At 37.0% G+C, this 16,859-nt stretch overlaps 1 protein-coding gene across 1 annotated transcript in view; it reads left to right on the top strand.

Moving 5' to 3' along the window:
- The window catches only part of THSD7B (thrombospondin type 1 domain containing 7B), a gene marked incomplete at its 5' end in the record, with an annotated part of 630,914 nt that overhangs the window by 543,975 nt on the left and 70,080 nt on the right, over positions 1 to 16,859 (top strand). The window contains 2 exons of the mRNA XM_081142191.1: positions 2,814 to 2,947; positions 7,189 to 7,339. Of these exons, the coding sequence (XP_080998317.1) occupies positions 2,814 to 2,947; positions 7,189 to 7,339 (285 nt within the window). The remainder of the gene's footprint in view (positions 1 to 2,813; positions 2,948 to 7,188; positions 7,340 to 16,859) is intronic.

Below are 16,859 nucleotides of genomic sequence, written 5' to 3'. Positions count from 1 at the left end.
TTTTTTGTTTGTTTGTTTGTTTTAATTAGTCACATAAATAAGCACTGCTAGTCCAGACCTGACTTCTGGTTAAATATGCTAATGAAGTATATTTAGGTATGGAGATTGCAAATTGTGTTTCTCTGAGCATATTCTCTTAATATTACTTAAGATAAAAGTAGACACATATGGTATTAAGACTAAGGTGAGGAGAAAAAAGGGCTGAATTAGTATGAGAGAATGGGAGGCATATGGAGGAATTGAAAGTGATGTGCATCTGACATTATAATGTAGTGACAAGTCCGCTTAAAACTGAGACTGTCACTGAGTCCCAAAGACACCCCAACTGGAAATATGGGGAAAGCCTCATGGAAGGGGTGGGATTTACTGTGCTTTGAGGGAAGGGTAGAGATTTGAAAGAAGTGACAGTGTGAACATTATTAAAATGGCAGATGCTGCCTGGCCGGGCGTGGCTCAGCGGTTGAACATCGACCTAGGATACAGGTGATCGGGGTTCGATTCCCGGTCAGGGCACATGCCCAGGATGCGGGCTCCATCCCTAGTTGGGGGCGTGCAGGAGGCAGCCGACCAGTGACATTTCTCTCTCTCCCCCCCCTCCTTTCTTCTCTCTGAAATCAATAAAAACATATTTTTAAAAAATTATAAAAAATGGCAGATATGTATGGGAGGAAAGTCAAATAAGTCCACGTGACTGGAGAATCTTCTTTGAGAGGAGCTGTTTTTACACCATTAATCAAGAAGGTGGGTCAAAATCTTCCTACATAGACCTGCTCCCTATCTTCATTGTCATTGTCATTGAGGTTAGCTATTCTGCCACAGGTAGAGATCACTGGAGCATAAAAAATGAAAGCAGCAAACCAATATATCATCAAGTGTTCACATGTTTATATAAGAGGTACATGCGACTAACCAGTTTTTCATTTCCCATCTGACCTTGGGGCTTTATATGGGAGGGAGGGTAGAAATATAAGCTCTGCTTAGTATTGATAGCTTTAGAAAAATAGGATCATCTCAGGGAGAATATCCTATCCATTCGCTTACTGATTGAGACATCATGAGGTTTGGGGGATATTGTTTTTAATTTATTTTTTTCCTCCCATCCCCTGTTTGTGCAAAGTGGTTTGACAGGCTTCCTTGTATCTCCTATACAAGCCAACGAGCTTTCTTTGAATTGTCTGCTACATATTGAGGAGTTTATATAACCTATAAATTTAGTGAGAGCTTCATTTCCACGGCACGGTTGGGTCAGCTAAACCTTCAGCTATCATCAGCTCAGTTTCCTGGTGTCTGTCTGGTTGGGGTCATGTCTTTGCATTTTTATAGATTTTTCTCTTACCTCTAGTATCCTATGAGTTTTTTGAGCACTTTTCTGCCTTACAAGTTATTCTAATGTAGGCACTGCTTCTGACCCCTTCATTTTATTCCTGTCAGCATTCACAGCGGGAAATGTGATTCTTTTATTACATAATTCCCTACTTTTCCTACACCCATTTCCACTTCTATTTTCCATCTCCTTTCATTCCGCCCTCACATATTTTCCACTTGGTGCTTCCCCTTATCCTTGTGCACTCGACATGAGAGCCAAATAGAACCCCGCAGTTAAAAATAGTTTCTGACATTATTTGTGATTCCAAAGATGTAGTCTCGCAAATAACCTTTTCTCATTTGATTTCCATCTAACATGCTGACAGTGCTCCAATCTTGTTTTCTGATTATCCCATTACATAGCGCCTTCCCTTGCATTTAGCAGGAACTCGGAGGGAATGGTTCTGTTTGGACGGCATTGCCTAGACGTCATTTACAATTTTATGGAATTAGAAAGGCAAGGGGAGAAAAGGACCCGCGATTACATTCTTATTTAAGAGGAAAGGGGTTAATTAACTATTCTGGTAATGGGTTGAACCACTCCTTATCAGCATGTTGTGCTAGAGCCATCCTTGTGGCCTAGAGTGACATCACACGATGAAACAATGTCTTCTTATTGAGGGAGGACACTGTGCTCTATATTGAGAACTAATACATTTTAAATTCAACCTCGAAGAGGCAAACTCATTTGACTACCCATTGGGATACAATTTCAGGGGAAAAATCATCACAAACTCATTTATGGCATTCATTGAATTTACCATGAAATTGTAAGTATTCACAGTCAGTAATCATGCGTAACCTCTAACAGGCAACATTGGGGTGTGTGTGTGTGTGTGTGTGTGTGTGTGTGTGTGTGTGTGTGTGTGTGAGCGTGTTAGCTATGCTCAGAAAACATCCTGCAAATAGCTAAATTCATATGAAGCCATAATGCCCAGGAGGCTAAATGATTGCCTGTTAGCATTGATCACTTGGGAGCATAAAAAGAAATTTTTGGTGCAAAAATACCACTTTTCTTATGCATTCTAAAAACCTCTTCTGTTCAAGAGTAAATTTCTTTACATGTATTTGTTTCACTTGACATCTTAAAGTACATCTGAGAATACGATACACAATATAATTGAGAGCTGAGCCATCTAATAGATGCTGTGTGAGCTCTTTGAGGAAATGAAATGATAATGGAATTCCTATTCCCATTGATAGGAAATGACCGTCCTTTGTTCTCCTCTGCAAAGGCATACCATCATATTTTAGTTGATTTCCCCTGTATATTTCTTTAGGCAAGTCAGTAATTTCAGAGAAGCCAAATATATCTTGCTTTTGGGAATGTAATTTGGCTGTTTGGACCAGACTGTAGTTCTTGGGTTATGTTCAGCAGGCATTACAAAAAGAGGTAAGTTTTTTATAACTTGGATAGTTTAACATATTTTTTTCTTTCCTGTTCGCAGGTGCATGAGGCAGTCCCGTGTTACAGCGAGTGCAATCAGTATTCCTGGGTCGTGGAACACTGGTCTCCGTGCAAAACCCACAATGAGCTGAGGTCCCCGCGCTGCGGGGGAGGAACGCAGTCCAGGAAAATCAGGTGTGTGCGGAAATGGAGCCATTCGGGAAGGGGGCAGTGGAGCTTACACATTTCTGTCAAAACCACAGTGCTGTTTATCCAAGTACTCTCTGATTTTCACACAGTACACTCTGGCTTTTGCTCATCTCTAAGTATCCATGGGGCATCTGTGCCCTGAACTGCCGTGGGTGTGGTGGGATTTCCTCTGCAGTGAAGCCGCAATCCTTACCGTTTCCTGCAAATGACTTTGGTGGGAAAGCCAACTGCATGGAGCAGGCTGGCATCCCTTCACTGACTCACGGCCATCACTCTTAATAAACTAGGAGATTTTGACTGGGTTGCCATGTTTCTCATAAGAAGAAGAGATTGATTAGGACACAGACACACCCAGCTGAAAAGGCCAGGTGAGGACACAGGGAGAAGAGGGACATCCACAAGCCAAGGATAGAGGCCTCAGGAAAAATCAGTTCTGCCAACACCTTGATCTCTAACTTCTAACTTCTACAATTGTGAGAAAATACATTTCTGTTGTTTAGACCACCCGGTCTGTGGCATTTTGTTATGGCATCCCCTCACTATCTCACACATACTCACTGTGTCTTATGATTCATGAGAATGATCACATTTCAATGTGTGAAGCAGATTTTCCAGGCATCTTGCATTCCAAACCGTTATTGACTTTAACAGCATGCTCCTTTAATGAAAGAAACTGCTTATCTCTTTCTTAAACCTACAAATGAGGACATGTTCACGGTTCATCCATGATTGTTATCACTTATTCATTTAAAAAATATCTGAATATTTGCCTTCTATTACCAGGCACTGTTCTAGGAACTGGGGATAAAAAAGGTGAATGAGTTCCTGTCCTCAAAGTTACTTTCAGCACAGTAGCAGAGAGAAAAATAACCATAAATAAGTATATTGGAAAGTCTTTGTCATGAAATGCCAAGAAGAAACATAAAATTGGGTCAGAGAGATGGGGGATACTATTTAGGGGAGGTTGATCAGCAAAATATTTGAGGTGATGCCCCGATGAACGTGAGAATCTATAGAAAGAGAATTCCAGGGAGGAAGTGGCCAAAGCTGGAACCTTATTGGCTTCTTATAACAAGATGAATATCTAGCTGCCCCGGATGGCTGGTGTAACCAGCCATGTAACCTTCCAGAACAAGGTAGGAGGAGATGATTCCTTTTACTAACCTGGAAAAGGTAATGAAATGCGTTCCCCTCTAGAGCCTCCAGAAGGGAATGTAACTCTGCAAAAGCACTGAGTTAGCCTAGTGAGATCCACAGTGGATTTCTGTACTACAGAATTACCAGATAATAGATTTGCATTGTTTAAGACACTAAGTTTGTGGTAATTTTTTCAGTATGTTAACTTTAACTTAAATCCTCATTTTCAGTATAATATTTTGGGGACCGTGTCTTTTCTAATTCAAAGGCCCTTTTTGTGACCCTTCCTAGCTAATAAACCTTCAGTTACCTGCAGCAGCAGGAGGGACCATCACCTCCATGAGTGGATTGGGGGAGGGGATCTGAGGGCATAGGTATTTAAACATAATTTCAATAAATTCTCCAGTTTTTCAGCCTCGCTTTCATTCAGATTCCCAGAGGTACTTAGTGCCACAAATCCCCAAGTAATTCATGTGTTCTATGACGCAGATGAAGTGACTTTCTTTGTTTTCCCTTGAAGGTTTAGCATTCAGCTTTCTTGGTGTGTTAAGGCAGCTACCACTAGCCCATCCATCTTCCTTCTCTTGCCTTTGTTTTCTCTTTGTTCTTTGTCATTGCAGGGTAATGCCTTTCTCTCCACCCTGGTGTGTGTGTGTGTATCACATTTTTTAGTATTGTTTTTGTGGCATATTGAGAGTGAACAAAGATGATACATCAGTTCAAATGGATACCATTGACCAGAAGTCTCGCGTCTTCTTTCTTAGTGAAATAATAAAAGGACATCAGCTGAGAGTATGCACTGAAGAAGAAAAGCAATTTCCAGCTTTTAAGTTTGTCCAGGGAAAGACAACTAAGCCATCTTGTGGTCCCTCCTTCCACTTTGGACTATTACTGCAGGAAAAATTAAAGTCCAGGGACAACTCTATACCAAGCTTCCATGTATTAGAAGGCATTACACACTTATGTCTTCTCTCTGTCTGAAATTCTCTGACACCCTCCTTTATACAGTACTTTCCCATTACTTAGCACCTAATAAAGTTTATTTTGTGACAAGTGATAGACTACAAGTTTCCCGAAATTTTAAACAATTCTTTATATATATATATACACACACACACACACATACATACATACATACATACATACATATATATATATATATATATATATATATATATATATATATGTAAAAGAAATTCCTAATGTACAGGACAATTCATTTCAGCACAGCGTGATTTGGGGAGCACCACAGTCTCTCCTGCACACCCCTCCATTGCTGACCGGCTGTTTTGAGCCAGAACTCACCCATGAGGCTGGCTGGCTACTTTTCTGTCATGACCGGTCAGCGAGGTGTTTAAAATTACTTCAGTTAATGTAAGTGCAGACATGAGTTATCTCATGGCCTGTCAGCAGTGTTCGAATATGGAAACATGTATAGACTCCTGGCTGGTCAGCAAGGTGTTTAAAATGCTCGCTCCTTGGCTGTGGCATTGTATCTGAAGTTACCAGATCAGCAAGTGGCACCATTTCGCTCATCATCACGTCATCTTCACCTTCACTCTGATCATTACCACTAGAAGAACAGATCTGTAGCAATAAAGATCTTGCCTCTCCTTTTTCAGTTCTATACCCCAGCATCCAACACCTAGCAAAAGAGTTTCCACGTAGCAAGTCTTTATTAAACATTTTTGAAAAAATAATTTACAAATAATCTTTTAATCTGTGTATACTATAAATGCAGAGACATGCCCACATAATAGGGGTGCAACTTGGTGAATTTTCACAGTGTGAACACACCTGTGTAACCGCCTAGAGACAAAGAAACAAAATACTACCAGAACTACCTAAGCCCTGTCAGTCAATAACCATTCCCCCAAAGGTGGTCACTACTCTGACTTCTAAGGCCATAGATGAGTGTTGTCTGTTTCTTAACTTTATATGAATGGAGTTATAAAGTAAACATTCTTTTGTGTCTAGCTTCTTTTGTTCAGCATTATATTTGTAAGCTTTACCCATGGTCTTATATATAACAGTAGTTCATGCATTCTCAACACTTTATAGCATTTAATTTGATTAATTTAACATAATTTATCTATTTTACTGTTGCTGGATAGATTTCTAGATAAACTGCTTCTGGTTTGATTGACTATGAATAGTGGTGCCATGAACCTTTTCAGTCATTTTTCGGTGCACATTTGTCCTCATTTGTTTTGCAGATGAATATGGAATTGGGGGTGTTAGGATACACAATATGTATATGTTTAATCTTAGTAGATACTGACAACTAGCTTACCAAAGAGTCTGTGCTCCAACCAGCAGAGTAAGAGGAGTTAAAATTGTTCCACATTTTTGCCAACCCTGATATGTTTCTTTTTATTTAAGGCATCCTGGTGGGTGTATATAGTGGTATAAGACTTTGGTTTTCATTTGATGGAATCAATGGCATGACCATTTTTCTAGCCGTCACCAGCATTTATCTCAAAGCCCCGCCCTGGGGAGTCCAAACAACTGTAATGTGTGCATCTATACCATGTGCCCAAGTGCTGCACAAAAATGCTTGCTTATTGCCCTGTGGTGTCCCATCACAAAGCTCCTTATGGAAAAACATGTTCAATTAATTTTCACTTTACTTTGCCATGACCTTAAATGTGTTGGACAAAGATTAGGGAGGTTTAGATGATATGAGATAGAAGTCTAGGAAAGTTCTGAGAGAATCGTGGGAACTAGGAAGACTCCAGCTGTTACAAAGTGAGGAATTTGTGCAGAGAAAGAAAGCCTTCGAGATTTGCTACAATAAAAAGAAAATTCACTCTGTGCTGGACCTGAGCAAATATATTGTAGGTCTCTTTAGACTGAGGGTTGTTCAAGGACAATAGTTGTCTCTGGTCCCCACTGTTCCTTCCAGCTTGCTGAATAGAAGATTCGGCACTAAGTTATCACTCCGTAAAGGCCAGCTGGAGTTTTCCCCCTGTGTCTCTGCTGGCCTTACGTTTCTGTTTGAGGAGTAAATAGCTATGATGCATCCTAAGTACTGAAAATGTTCTCTCCTCGTTTAAGTCATCGCAGTATGCTGTGGTCTTGCCTTACAGATGTGTGAACACCGCTGCCAGTGAAGGTGGAGCAGTAAATAGCAGCCTTTGTGACCAGGCGGAAATGCCCCCAGAAACCCAGCCCTGCTCTCTTCTGTGTCCCAATGAATGTGTCATGTCCGAGTGGGGCCCGTGGAGCAAGTGCCCGCAGGTAACTTCCCTCCCCTCGTCAGTGCCCTCACCCTCTGGCACGGCCTTCACGGTTCTCTAGACATTCACAGTGGTGCCCTCAAAAGCATTCTTCTAGTAATATGGGAAAATATTTTTACCTGAGAAAGAAAAAAGAAAAGAAATTCAGCTCTTGATACTGTGCAATTTAAAATGCCAGTGCCTCTCTATAGGCCTTTATCAAGGGAACTGAACAAAGAAAATGAGCCTGTAATGATGATGCGAGGATTCCAGCGCACTCCCATTGTTAAAGGGGTCTAAGGACTCAGATGATTCTCACTAAAATCTCTTGGTTCAGTTCCATTTTTATTGTGGCAGAATTGATTTTTTCGTAGTAGCTCAACTCCAAGGTGTAATTTAGCTTCTATTAGCAATGATCTGTTTTTGTCTTCTTCTGTGTTCCCAAAGATGGCCATGTAATTCCAGAACTTACAAAATGCCTACTTTGAAGTCCAAAGTATTTGCCTCCATTGCTCTTCTTTAAAAAAATTGAAAAGGTAACCAAATATGCCAAAATGAATGTTCTTCAAGTAGTGTGGTTCACCTTAATATTCTCAGAGGATAAATGTTGATGCTGTATTAGACTTATATTTCTGCCTAAAGAACTAAAAGATAAAATTCGGATAAGGGACATATTATATTGGTCCAAATGTTAGGAAGGAAAGAATTATGATACCTTGAATTCAGTGCCGATACTGACAGTTTGTGGAGAGATTGTGCAGCATTTTTATATGAAAATGGCAAATATGTTTAAAATCAGTTAATATCCTACATTTGCATTTTTAATCATTGATTCCTTATTAATTATTGCGGTCTTATCTTTCACATTTCTATAATTATATTCCTGAAAGAGATTTCCCTTGTTATTGTCATTTTTTATTTGTTGAGTTGCTGGGAATAAGACAGCATAATACTAAGATGATGTGGTATCAATAAAGGGTAATTTGTCGGAAAGGGTTTGTCGTATTATTAACTTACAAGTTATTTATTTTGTGTGTAACTTGTACATAGTGAACATTAACATTTATTGAGTGCTTACTGTGCGCAAGGCATATGTAGAATTACTCCCCTTAGTCCTTACACCAATCCTGCAAAGTAAGTACTGTTACCAGCCCACTGTACAAATGAATGAACTGATCCCCAGGGAGACTTAAGTAGCTCACACAAAGTTCCACAGTGACTAAGGGACGGAGCTGGGGAGGAACTTTATTCCGTCTGATGAAGCCAGAGCCTTTGACATCTCGGTTCACTTATCTTGGAAGCAGTAAGATAGATTTAAACTCAATATTTCTCTTGCTTTAAGATGCATCATTTTTTAAGAACAAAGTAAGTTATTTTTAGCAAGTTATGATAATCCATCTGAGTATTCCATGACTGAGCACATACAGTCACAGTTTCGAAAGCGTGGTGGCACACGCTCTTTATTAATCAACTTGCAGAAGAATTAGCAACCTGGAGAAGTTTAATTAAACGTAGGGGTCATGATTTCTCTCACTTCTTTTTTCCTAATTTGCTCACAGCAGACTCCATTAAGCTGTAATCACTTTGCAATGAAAACGTCGCCCTCTAAGTCAAAGTGCCTGACTACTGAGCTAAAATGTTTGTTGTTGGAGCATTTTATGCAGTGTCGTGATGGCTGGCATTGTGCGCTTGCTTCTTTGGTTTTCTAAGACTTTTCTTTAAGGTTTGCTTTTCTAAACATAGTCACTCTATTTTTGGGATGTTTATTAATCAGAGACAGAGAAAACACTTTAACTTACTTTTATGTGTCTGGAAGATGACATAGTTTCTCGCTGGTCACCATGAAGTTGAGAGGGTTGTGCCTCAGCTGCTCATCTACCTTCGACGTGACATCATCATAATATAATAGCAAGAACAACAATAGCTATGACGACAGCAACAGTAACTTTCACTGAGCACATCTCAGGTAACCGACATTGTGCTGGAGTTTATGACAACACTGCTCTGATGATAGACATTATCCAGGTCACTCGGGTCTGTCCCAGCACAATGGCCTTGTTCTTTCTCCGATGTCATGCTGTTCTTCAGTATAAATAAAGACTTTAAAATGGAAACATAATGTTAATCAGAGCTCACAATTTATAATTTTCCCTATGTCTAGATATGTTGCATAATTTAAATAAACTGCCACATCTTGGCATAATGCGCCAACATCCTAGATGCTTAAACAGTACTTGACAGTGATCATGATCATGATATGGCAAAGTTAGCAAGCTGGGTCCCTGTGCCTGAAGTTTAATTAGCACATTAATGTGCATTTCCTGAGAAAAAATAGAAACAATTATAGTATAATTGTTCTCTATACTGTGTTGAATCACAGTACAATATTGGCCATTATTTTACCAAATTCTCTCTTGATAGTCTGCAGTGTGACATGTTAATGGAACCAATTCACTATGTTTTTTCCCTCTTCTTCCTTCCCAGGGTAGTTCTTTAAAATCAAATACTTAGCAAGCAAAAAAAAAAACAAAAAAAAAACACAAAAAATAAATTCAAATAAGCAGAATGTTTCTTAGCGCCCCACCTCCCACCCCTACCACCCTCCCATCTTAGCATATTGGATTTAATATTATGCCATTATGTTTATTTGGGAAATTTTATTTGAAAGGTTTCTACTTTTTTTCTTCAGAACCAATTTCCTTTTTAAATATAGGTATTAGTTCTTTGATGTTTTAAACACATCTGTAGCAAGAATATGTTTCAATGCTATATTTTTGACAATCTTTTCAGTTTCTCCTGCAGTTATGTTCTTTTGAAACCTACTCATTTTTTAGTAAATTTAGTCATTTATATACTGCATGAATATGACAATTTTTGCTAGATTTAAAAAGATCTATTCAAATAAAGTACACATAATTTTTTTTATTTTATCACATATATATGTAATTATGTTTTTTTCTTTTTATCATATATATAATCTATGTGTGTGTGGGTGTGTGTTTCTGGTATTTTTAAAAAATATGTTTTTATTGATTTCAGAGAAAGAAAGGGGGGGAGAGAGAGAGAGAGAGAGAGATCAATGATGAGAGAGAGTCATTCATCAGCTGCCTCCTGCACGCCCCCAACTGGGGATCGAACCCGCAACCCAGTCATGTGCCCTGGCCAGGAATCAAACCATAACCTCCTGGTTTATAGGTCAGCGCTCAACCACTGAGCCACGCCAGGCTGGGATGTTTCTGGTTTTTTGACGCTTCTATTCTGGTCTATATACTGGTATTTGATTTTTGTTTAGTCCATTTTATTTCATATACCTTAAATATTTTTTTCAGTGTTCAAGCAAATATATTTTTGTCATTTACATTTTTTTCATTTTGGGGGTACTTTCATATTTTTGAAAGAAAAATATACTTGAATACTCATTTAATTTTTTAATCAATATTTAATTTGAAAATATTTTTACCTCATTCTATCAATTTAAAAATACATTATGTTGCTCTGACCTGTTTGGTTCAGTGGTTAGAGAATTGGCCCAAGGACTAAAAGGTCAAGGGTTTGATTCCCACTCAAGGGTATATACCTGGGTTGCAGGTTTGATCCTGCCACATGTGGGAGGCAACCAATCGATGTGTCTCTCTCACATCAATGTCTCTCTCTCTCTCTCTCTCTCTCTCTCTCTCCTCTTCCTCTCTTTCACTCTCTAAGAAAAAAAATCAATGGAAAAAATATCCTCAGGTGAGGATTCACCAACAAATAAAAATAAAATAAACAAAAATACATTTTCTTCTTTTTTTATTAAAATATAGGTAATATCAATATTATGTTAGTTTCACATAGTATACAGGTATATACATAGTCAACATTTATATACTTGGAGAGGCGATCACCATGATATGTCTAGTGACCACCTGACACTGTGCAAGGTCATTACAATATTATTGACTATTTCCTATGCCGTACATTACATCCTCAGGACTTATTTATTTTATAACTGGAAATCTGTACCTCTAATTCCCCTTCACCTTTTTCACTCTTTTCCCCATACTTTCTCCTTTGGCAACTATAAGTTTGTTCTCTATTTCTATGAGTCTGTTTCTGTTTTGTTTTGTTTATTTGTTTTCTTGTTTTAGGTTCCACATATAAGTGAAATCATATGGTATTTGTCTTTCTCTGACTTCTTTTACTTAGCACAGTACCCTCTAGTTCATGTATGTTACTGCAAATAGCCAGATTTTATTCTTTCCTAAGGCTGAGTAGTATCCCATTGTGTTTATATACCACAGCTTCATTATCCATCTATGAATTGATGGATACCTAAGTTGCTTCCATTGTAAATAAGTTGCTTGGTTATTGTAAATAATGCTGCAGCGTACACAGAGGTGCACAGATCTCTTCGAACCTAGAGCTTTTGTTTTCTTCAGATAGATACCCAGAAGTGAAATTGTTTTTTGAGGCATTTCCATGTTTTTCATAGAAAGTGGAACCCTCATGCACTATTGGTGGGGGTTCTGTCTCTCTTTAAATTATGAAGCATTTTAAGCATAAAGAAAACTGCAAAGAGTTCTGTAAATACAACTTTGTAGCTTGGTAAAAATCCTAATTTGTGTATTTTTTAAAAATGAAACCCTTTTTTATGTGTGTCTGTGAAATTTTGTGTCCTTCTATACATACACATTTTGTGTTGTTTATACTTGGGCATTAATACTTTAAATTTTACCACTTAAAATGTTATTGCTGCCATGGAAGGAGGCAAAGTGTTGAGTTCTCTTTACATTTGTTTTTATATATTTACTCACTTCTCTGGACTCTTGTATTCATTCGTTCATGTTTTGGATCGGTTTTCTTGGTGTTTTAAGAACTATAATATCTCATCTCAAACAATGATTGTCTTTATTCTGGCATGAATGTGTATAATTTTTTTTCTTCTCAGCCCTTATTTAGTTGGGCAGAGCTAACAACGACGACCAATGATGTACTCCTGGTTGTGGGCATCGCTGTCATATTCTTGAGTTTCACAGTGACAAGTGTTTCACAGTTATTATGACTGTTACATTGAGATAGACAATTTATAATATTTTTCTTTGGGCTTCAAAGATTAAAAAACCAAAACTAAGACCACAAAACTGTCACTTGCATTTTAAATAATTATAGGAAATAGAAGTGAAATTATTGTCTATTGATTCCACGTTGTTCTTCCACGGTCCTCTTGATGTTTCTCTTTGTCTGTACCTACCTGTGCCTACTTTGCATGTCGGCGCTGGTCTTCCCCCCTTCCTTTTTCCCTGAATAGTACTCAAAATATCCTCTTTCACAAATCTCGGGAAGAGGTAGACCACTGGCTAAGCTATTTAACCTGGCTAACACCGGACAAAGACTTTTTGGCCAGGACACAGCAATCAGTGTGGGGCTCCAGCTCCCTGATTGTTTTCCAAGCTAGGACTGTGGCAGGGTGAGGCCCGCTGGCATGGGAATTTGGGCATGACAGGCACCACTACCTGCCTAGTATGTCCAACTATGATGCTGATGTGTTTATTTCTGTACATGGAGGGGATTTTACCAGGCATGGATTTATTTTCCTTAATAAACTTGGCATGCATTGCAGTCACATTGTGTTTGCATGTATATGAGTGAGTGAGTGTGTGTGTGTGTGTGTGTGTGTGTGTGTGTGTGTGTGTGTGTGAAAAATCACTGAATTCATGATATCTTAAAAGTTTTTTATGAGGCATCTTTGCTTTCCTAGGAAACACAACCCAGTCATTTACAGTGTATTATATTTTTTACTGTAGCACTAGTTTTTTTGTTTTTTAAAAAAAACATATTAGTATCTATATTATATAATTAAGCATTTTAATGCTTTGGCATCATATTTGTATAATTGAGACTGACTAATAATTTCCTTCTCATGTATTACTATTATAAGCAAAGTCAGGGTTACCACATGCTATAAAATAAACTTTGAATGTTTTTGGGTTTTTTTGGAGGGGGGTGCTTTTTAGCTGATCTAAGAAAGAAATGTGATACTTAAAAGACTCTATCTGTGAAACCGCTTGGACGTGCCTTTTGGTCAGCAACCTTGAGTCACGTCCTCGATTTCCCAGGGTTGTGGTCTATTTGGCATTTCTGCTGGCCCGTGAGTTGACCATGGGAACATTTGCACATAGTGTTTAAAAATCCCCTTGGGGGGAGAAAGATTTTCTGTATCATGGCATCTGCTTTCATTTACCTTTTATTTATTGTGGTTTCTTTCCTTTCCTTTCTTTGGCTCAATTTGTCAGAAATTTATCTATGTTAGAGATTTTATTTTCAAACTTCTATTTCATGATCAATTCTAATCTTCCTAATCTTTCTATTTTTATATTCTAATTTCTTATTTTGGTTCTTGCACTTAACCTATTTTCATTGGATTTTAAGGTACATATTTTTCCAACTGGAAAAAAACACTTTTTAATATGTTTACTGTATTTTGCAGTAATGAAAACACTCAAGGGTATTATTATCAAGGATATTACAGGACTTATCTATAGTAGAATTTGGGCAGGGTGAAACCAGCTGGAATATTAAGGGTTTGGCTCTGACCTTAAATTTGATATGAAATATTCTCATTTTCACTACTGCCTTGAAAGCCCACCAAATTGTGAACATCCTTGTGTCCTAAGTACTTGTTTTACAAAGTGCATTTCAGTTTTTAAATTTCAAAGGCTTTCTTAATTATGTAATCTTTTTATTTATTAATTTCTATTTGCTTTTAAAAATGCATTTGTTTGCTAAGAGACTGGTGTATGATCAATATTTGTTATTGTTCCACTATGATTGAAAAAATGATTTATTTTCTTTTTTAGAATATGTTATCTATAGAGAAAATTCAATTCTATTTATTATAGTTTTCAATATTCTTTTGTTCGTATTGGTCATTAGCCAACTTGAAAAATAATAGTCTGATGGCAGTCTACTGGAGTATGCTATTATGATTGTATTTATGTCAAATCCTCCTTGCCTTTATAACCGTGTTTTATTTCTATAGTTTGTTACCATGTTACTTAGCACAATGAGGTTCATAAATATTTGTTTCAATAATTTTCAATTGACCTTTGTTTCATCAAATCTTTGCCATTTTATTCTATTTTTTCTGACATAGATCCTCTGCTTTCCTTTCATTTTTGTGTGTTTTTATCTCATTCCTTTTTTCCCCCAGTATTATTTTCTTTTAAAAAAGACTTGTTTTACAAGTACACATTAATGTTTCTGGCTTTTCATAAAGTGTATTTTAATTTATATAACTGGCATCTATTATGTATACTTTGTAAAAAAAGATCCTTGAATATTTATTGTTTCCAATGGCTTTATGGACTATGCCTTGCATTTTTTATGCATTTGAATAATTAAATATTACTACTGATTATCTTTCATTTTTAAGGAAAAAGTCTTGAATGTATATTTTTTCTGTTATAAACTTCTTAACAAAATATTAAATTATGAACACTGTATATCAGGGATCTTTAGCTTGTTTTACTTCTCCCCAAAACTTCCTGTCTTTGTCAATATAATCTGAAATTATAGACCCAGATGATTTTTTTGTTAGCTTGTCTATATTACACAATCATATATTATTTGTAGATTTCCACATAGAAAATGTTAATCTTTTTCTCTTTTTCCATTAGACCATTTTAAAATTTTTTTCTTTTGCTATTAAGAGCATAGTATTCTTTATTTGCTGTATTGTAATAGGAAAATATCACCTCAAGCAAGTTGGAATGAAACCTTGAGTTTCTGTTTACTTCATTATGACAAAAGTTTAAGTTCAGGATCTTGATCATATTCTAAGACCAAAATCATTATTCCTACACCACCTCTAAATATTTTCTATTCCTGGGTATACCTTTATTCTTGCTGATTTTTTTCAATTACTCACTGTAGTATGGTTTCAGTATTATATGTGCATTTTCCCTTCCCAATTCTAGGAAATGAGGTATACATTTCATACATTAAAATGCACAAATCTTAAAGGTACAGCGGGGTTCATTTTTACTTTTTATACATCTAATTAACCACCAAACAGATCAAAATACAGGCCAATTCCAGCACCTTACAGGCACCTTGATACCACTTTTCTGTTTATACAGATAGTTCCCTATCCCAAGTTAGCCACTAGACTTACATCTATCATATCTATTAGTTTGCCTGCCTTGAACTTCGTGTCATTGAAATAACACAGTATGTGCCCTTTTGTGTCTGATCTCATTAGCTTAATATTGTCTGTACATTATATAAATGGAATCAGTATATATTCTTTTGCGTCTAGCTGATTTGCTAAATGTAATGTTTTTGAGATTTATGAGCGTTGTTGAGGTCATTAGTTTTTCTTATGTTGAGGTCTTTTTTTTTTTTTTCTTAATATCTTTATTGATTTCAGAGAGAGGAAGGGAGAAGGGGAGAGGAGGAGAGAGAGAGAGAGACAGAGAGATGACAGAGAGAGAGAAACATCAATGATGGGAGAGTCATTGATCGAGCCCGCAACCCGGGCATGTGCCCTGACCGGAAATCGAACCCTGATCGCCTGGATCCTAGGTCGATGCTCAACCGCTGAGCCACGCCCGGCCTGGCGCTACATATTATTTCATTATAGAAATATAGCATCAGTTATTTATGCATTCTCTTGATAGTGAACATTTGGGTTACTTCTATTTTAGTTCTCTTATGAATAGAACTACTGGGATCATTCTGTGAGTGGTTTTTTGGGGGTATTTGCACGCATATTTAGGAATGGAAGAGCAAGGTCACAGGATAGATATACATTTATTATTAGAAATGGTCAAATAGTTTTCAAAGTTACAGAACCATTTTACACAATTTCCAGCAATGTATGAGAATTCCCATTCTGATACAGTACTTCTTCATTCACATTTAGTGTTTTCAAGTTTGTTTTTTAATTTTAGCTATTCTATTGGGTGTGTAATAATATCTCATGATTTTAATTTGCATTATCCTGATGACTAATAATGTTGAATAGCTTTTCATAGGCTATGGATCATTTAGACATCGTATTTGTAAAGAGCCTGTTCAAGTCTTTTACCTGTTTGTTTATTAAATGCATTAATTTGTTTGGGGGAGGGAGGGTCCTTTTTTGTCCAGATTTATTGGGAAGTAATTGACAATATCATTGTGTAAGTTTAAAGGTTTACAATGTGATAATTTGATATACATAATATAATAAGTTAGGTAACATATTCATCACCTCACATAGTTAACATTTTGTGTGTATGTATGGTGAGAATATTTAACATATATTCTCTTAGTAAATTTCAAGTATACAATAATGTATTGCTAACTGTAGTTACTATGCTATATATTAGATCCCAAGAAATTATTCATCTTATAATTGAAAGTTAGCAATCTTTGTCCAACATCTCCCTCCCCCCCCTCCCCCCCCCAGCTCATGGCAACCACTATTCTCATCTGGTTTTATGACTTCAACTCTTTTAGATTCCACATATAAGTGAGATCATACAGTATTTGTCTTTCTCTGTCTGGCATTTCACTTAGCATAA

This window comes from Miniopterus schreibersii (genome assembly GCF_964146895.1).
Source record: "Miniopterus schreibersii genome assembly, chromosome: 7".
Taxonomy (NCBI): domain Eukaryota; kingdom Metazoa; phylum Chordata; class Mammalia; order Chiroptera; family Miniopteridae; genus Miniopterus; species Miniopterus schreibersii.
The sequence above is the reverse complement of the archived record's forward strand: the minus strand, read 5'-3'. Positions and strand labels throughout refer to the sequence as shown.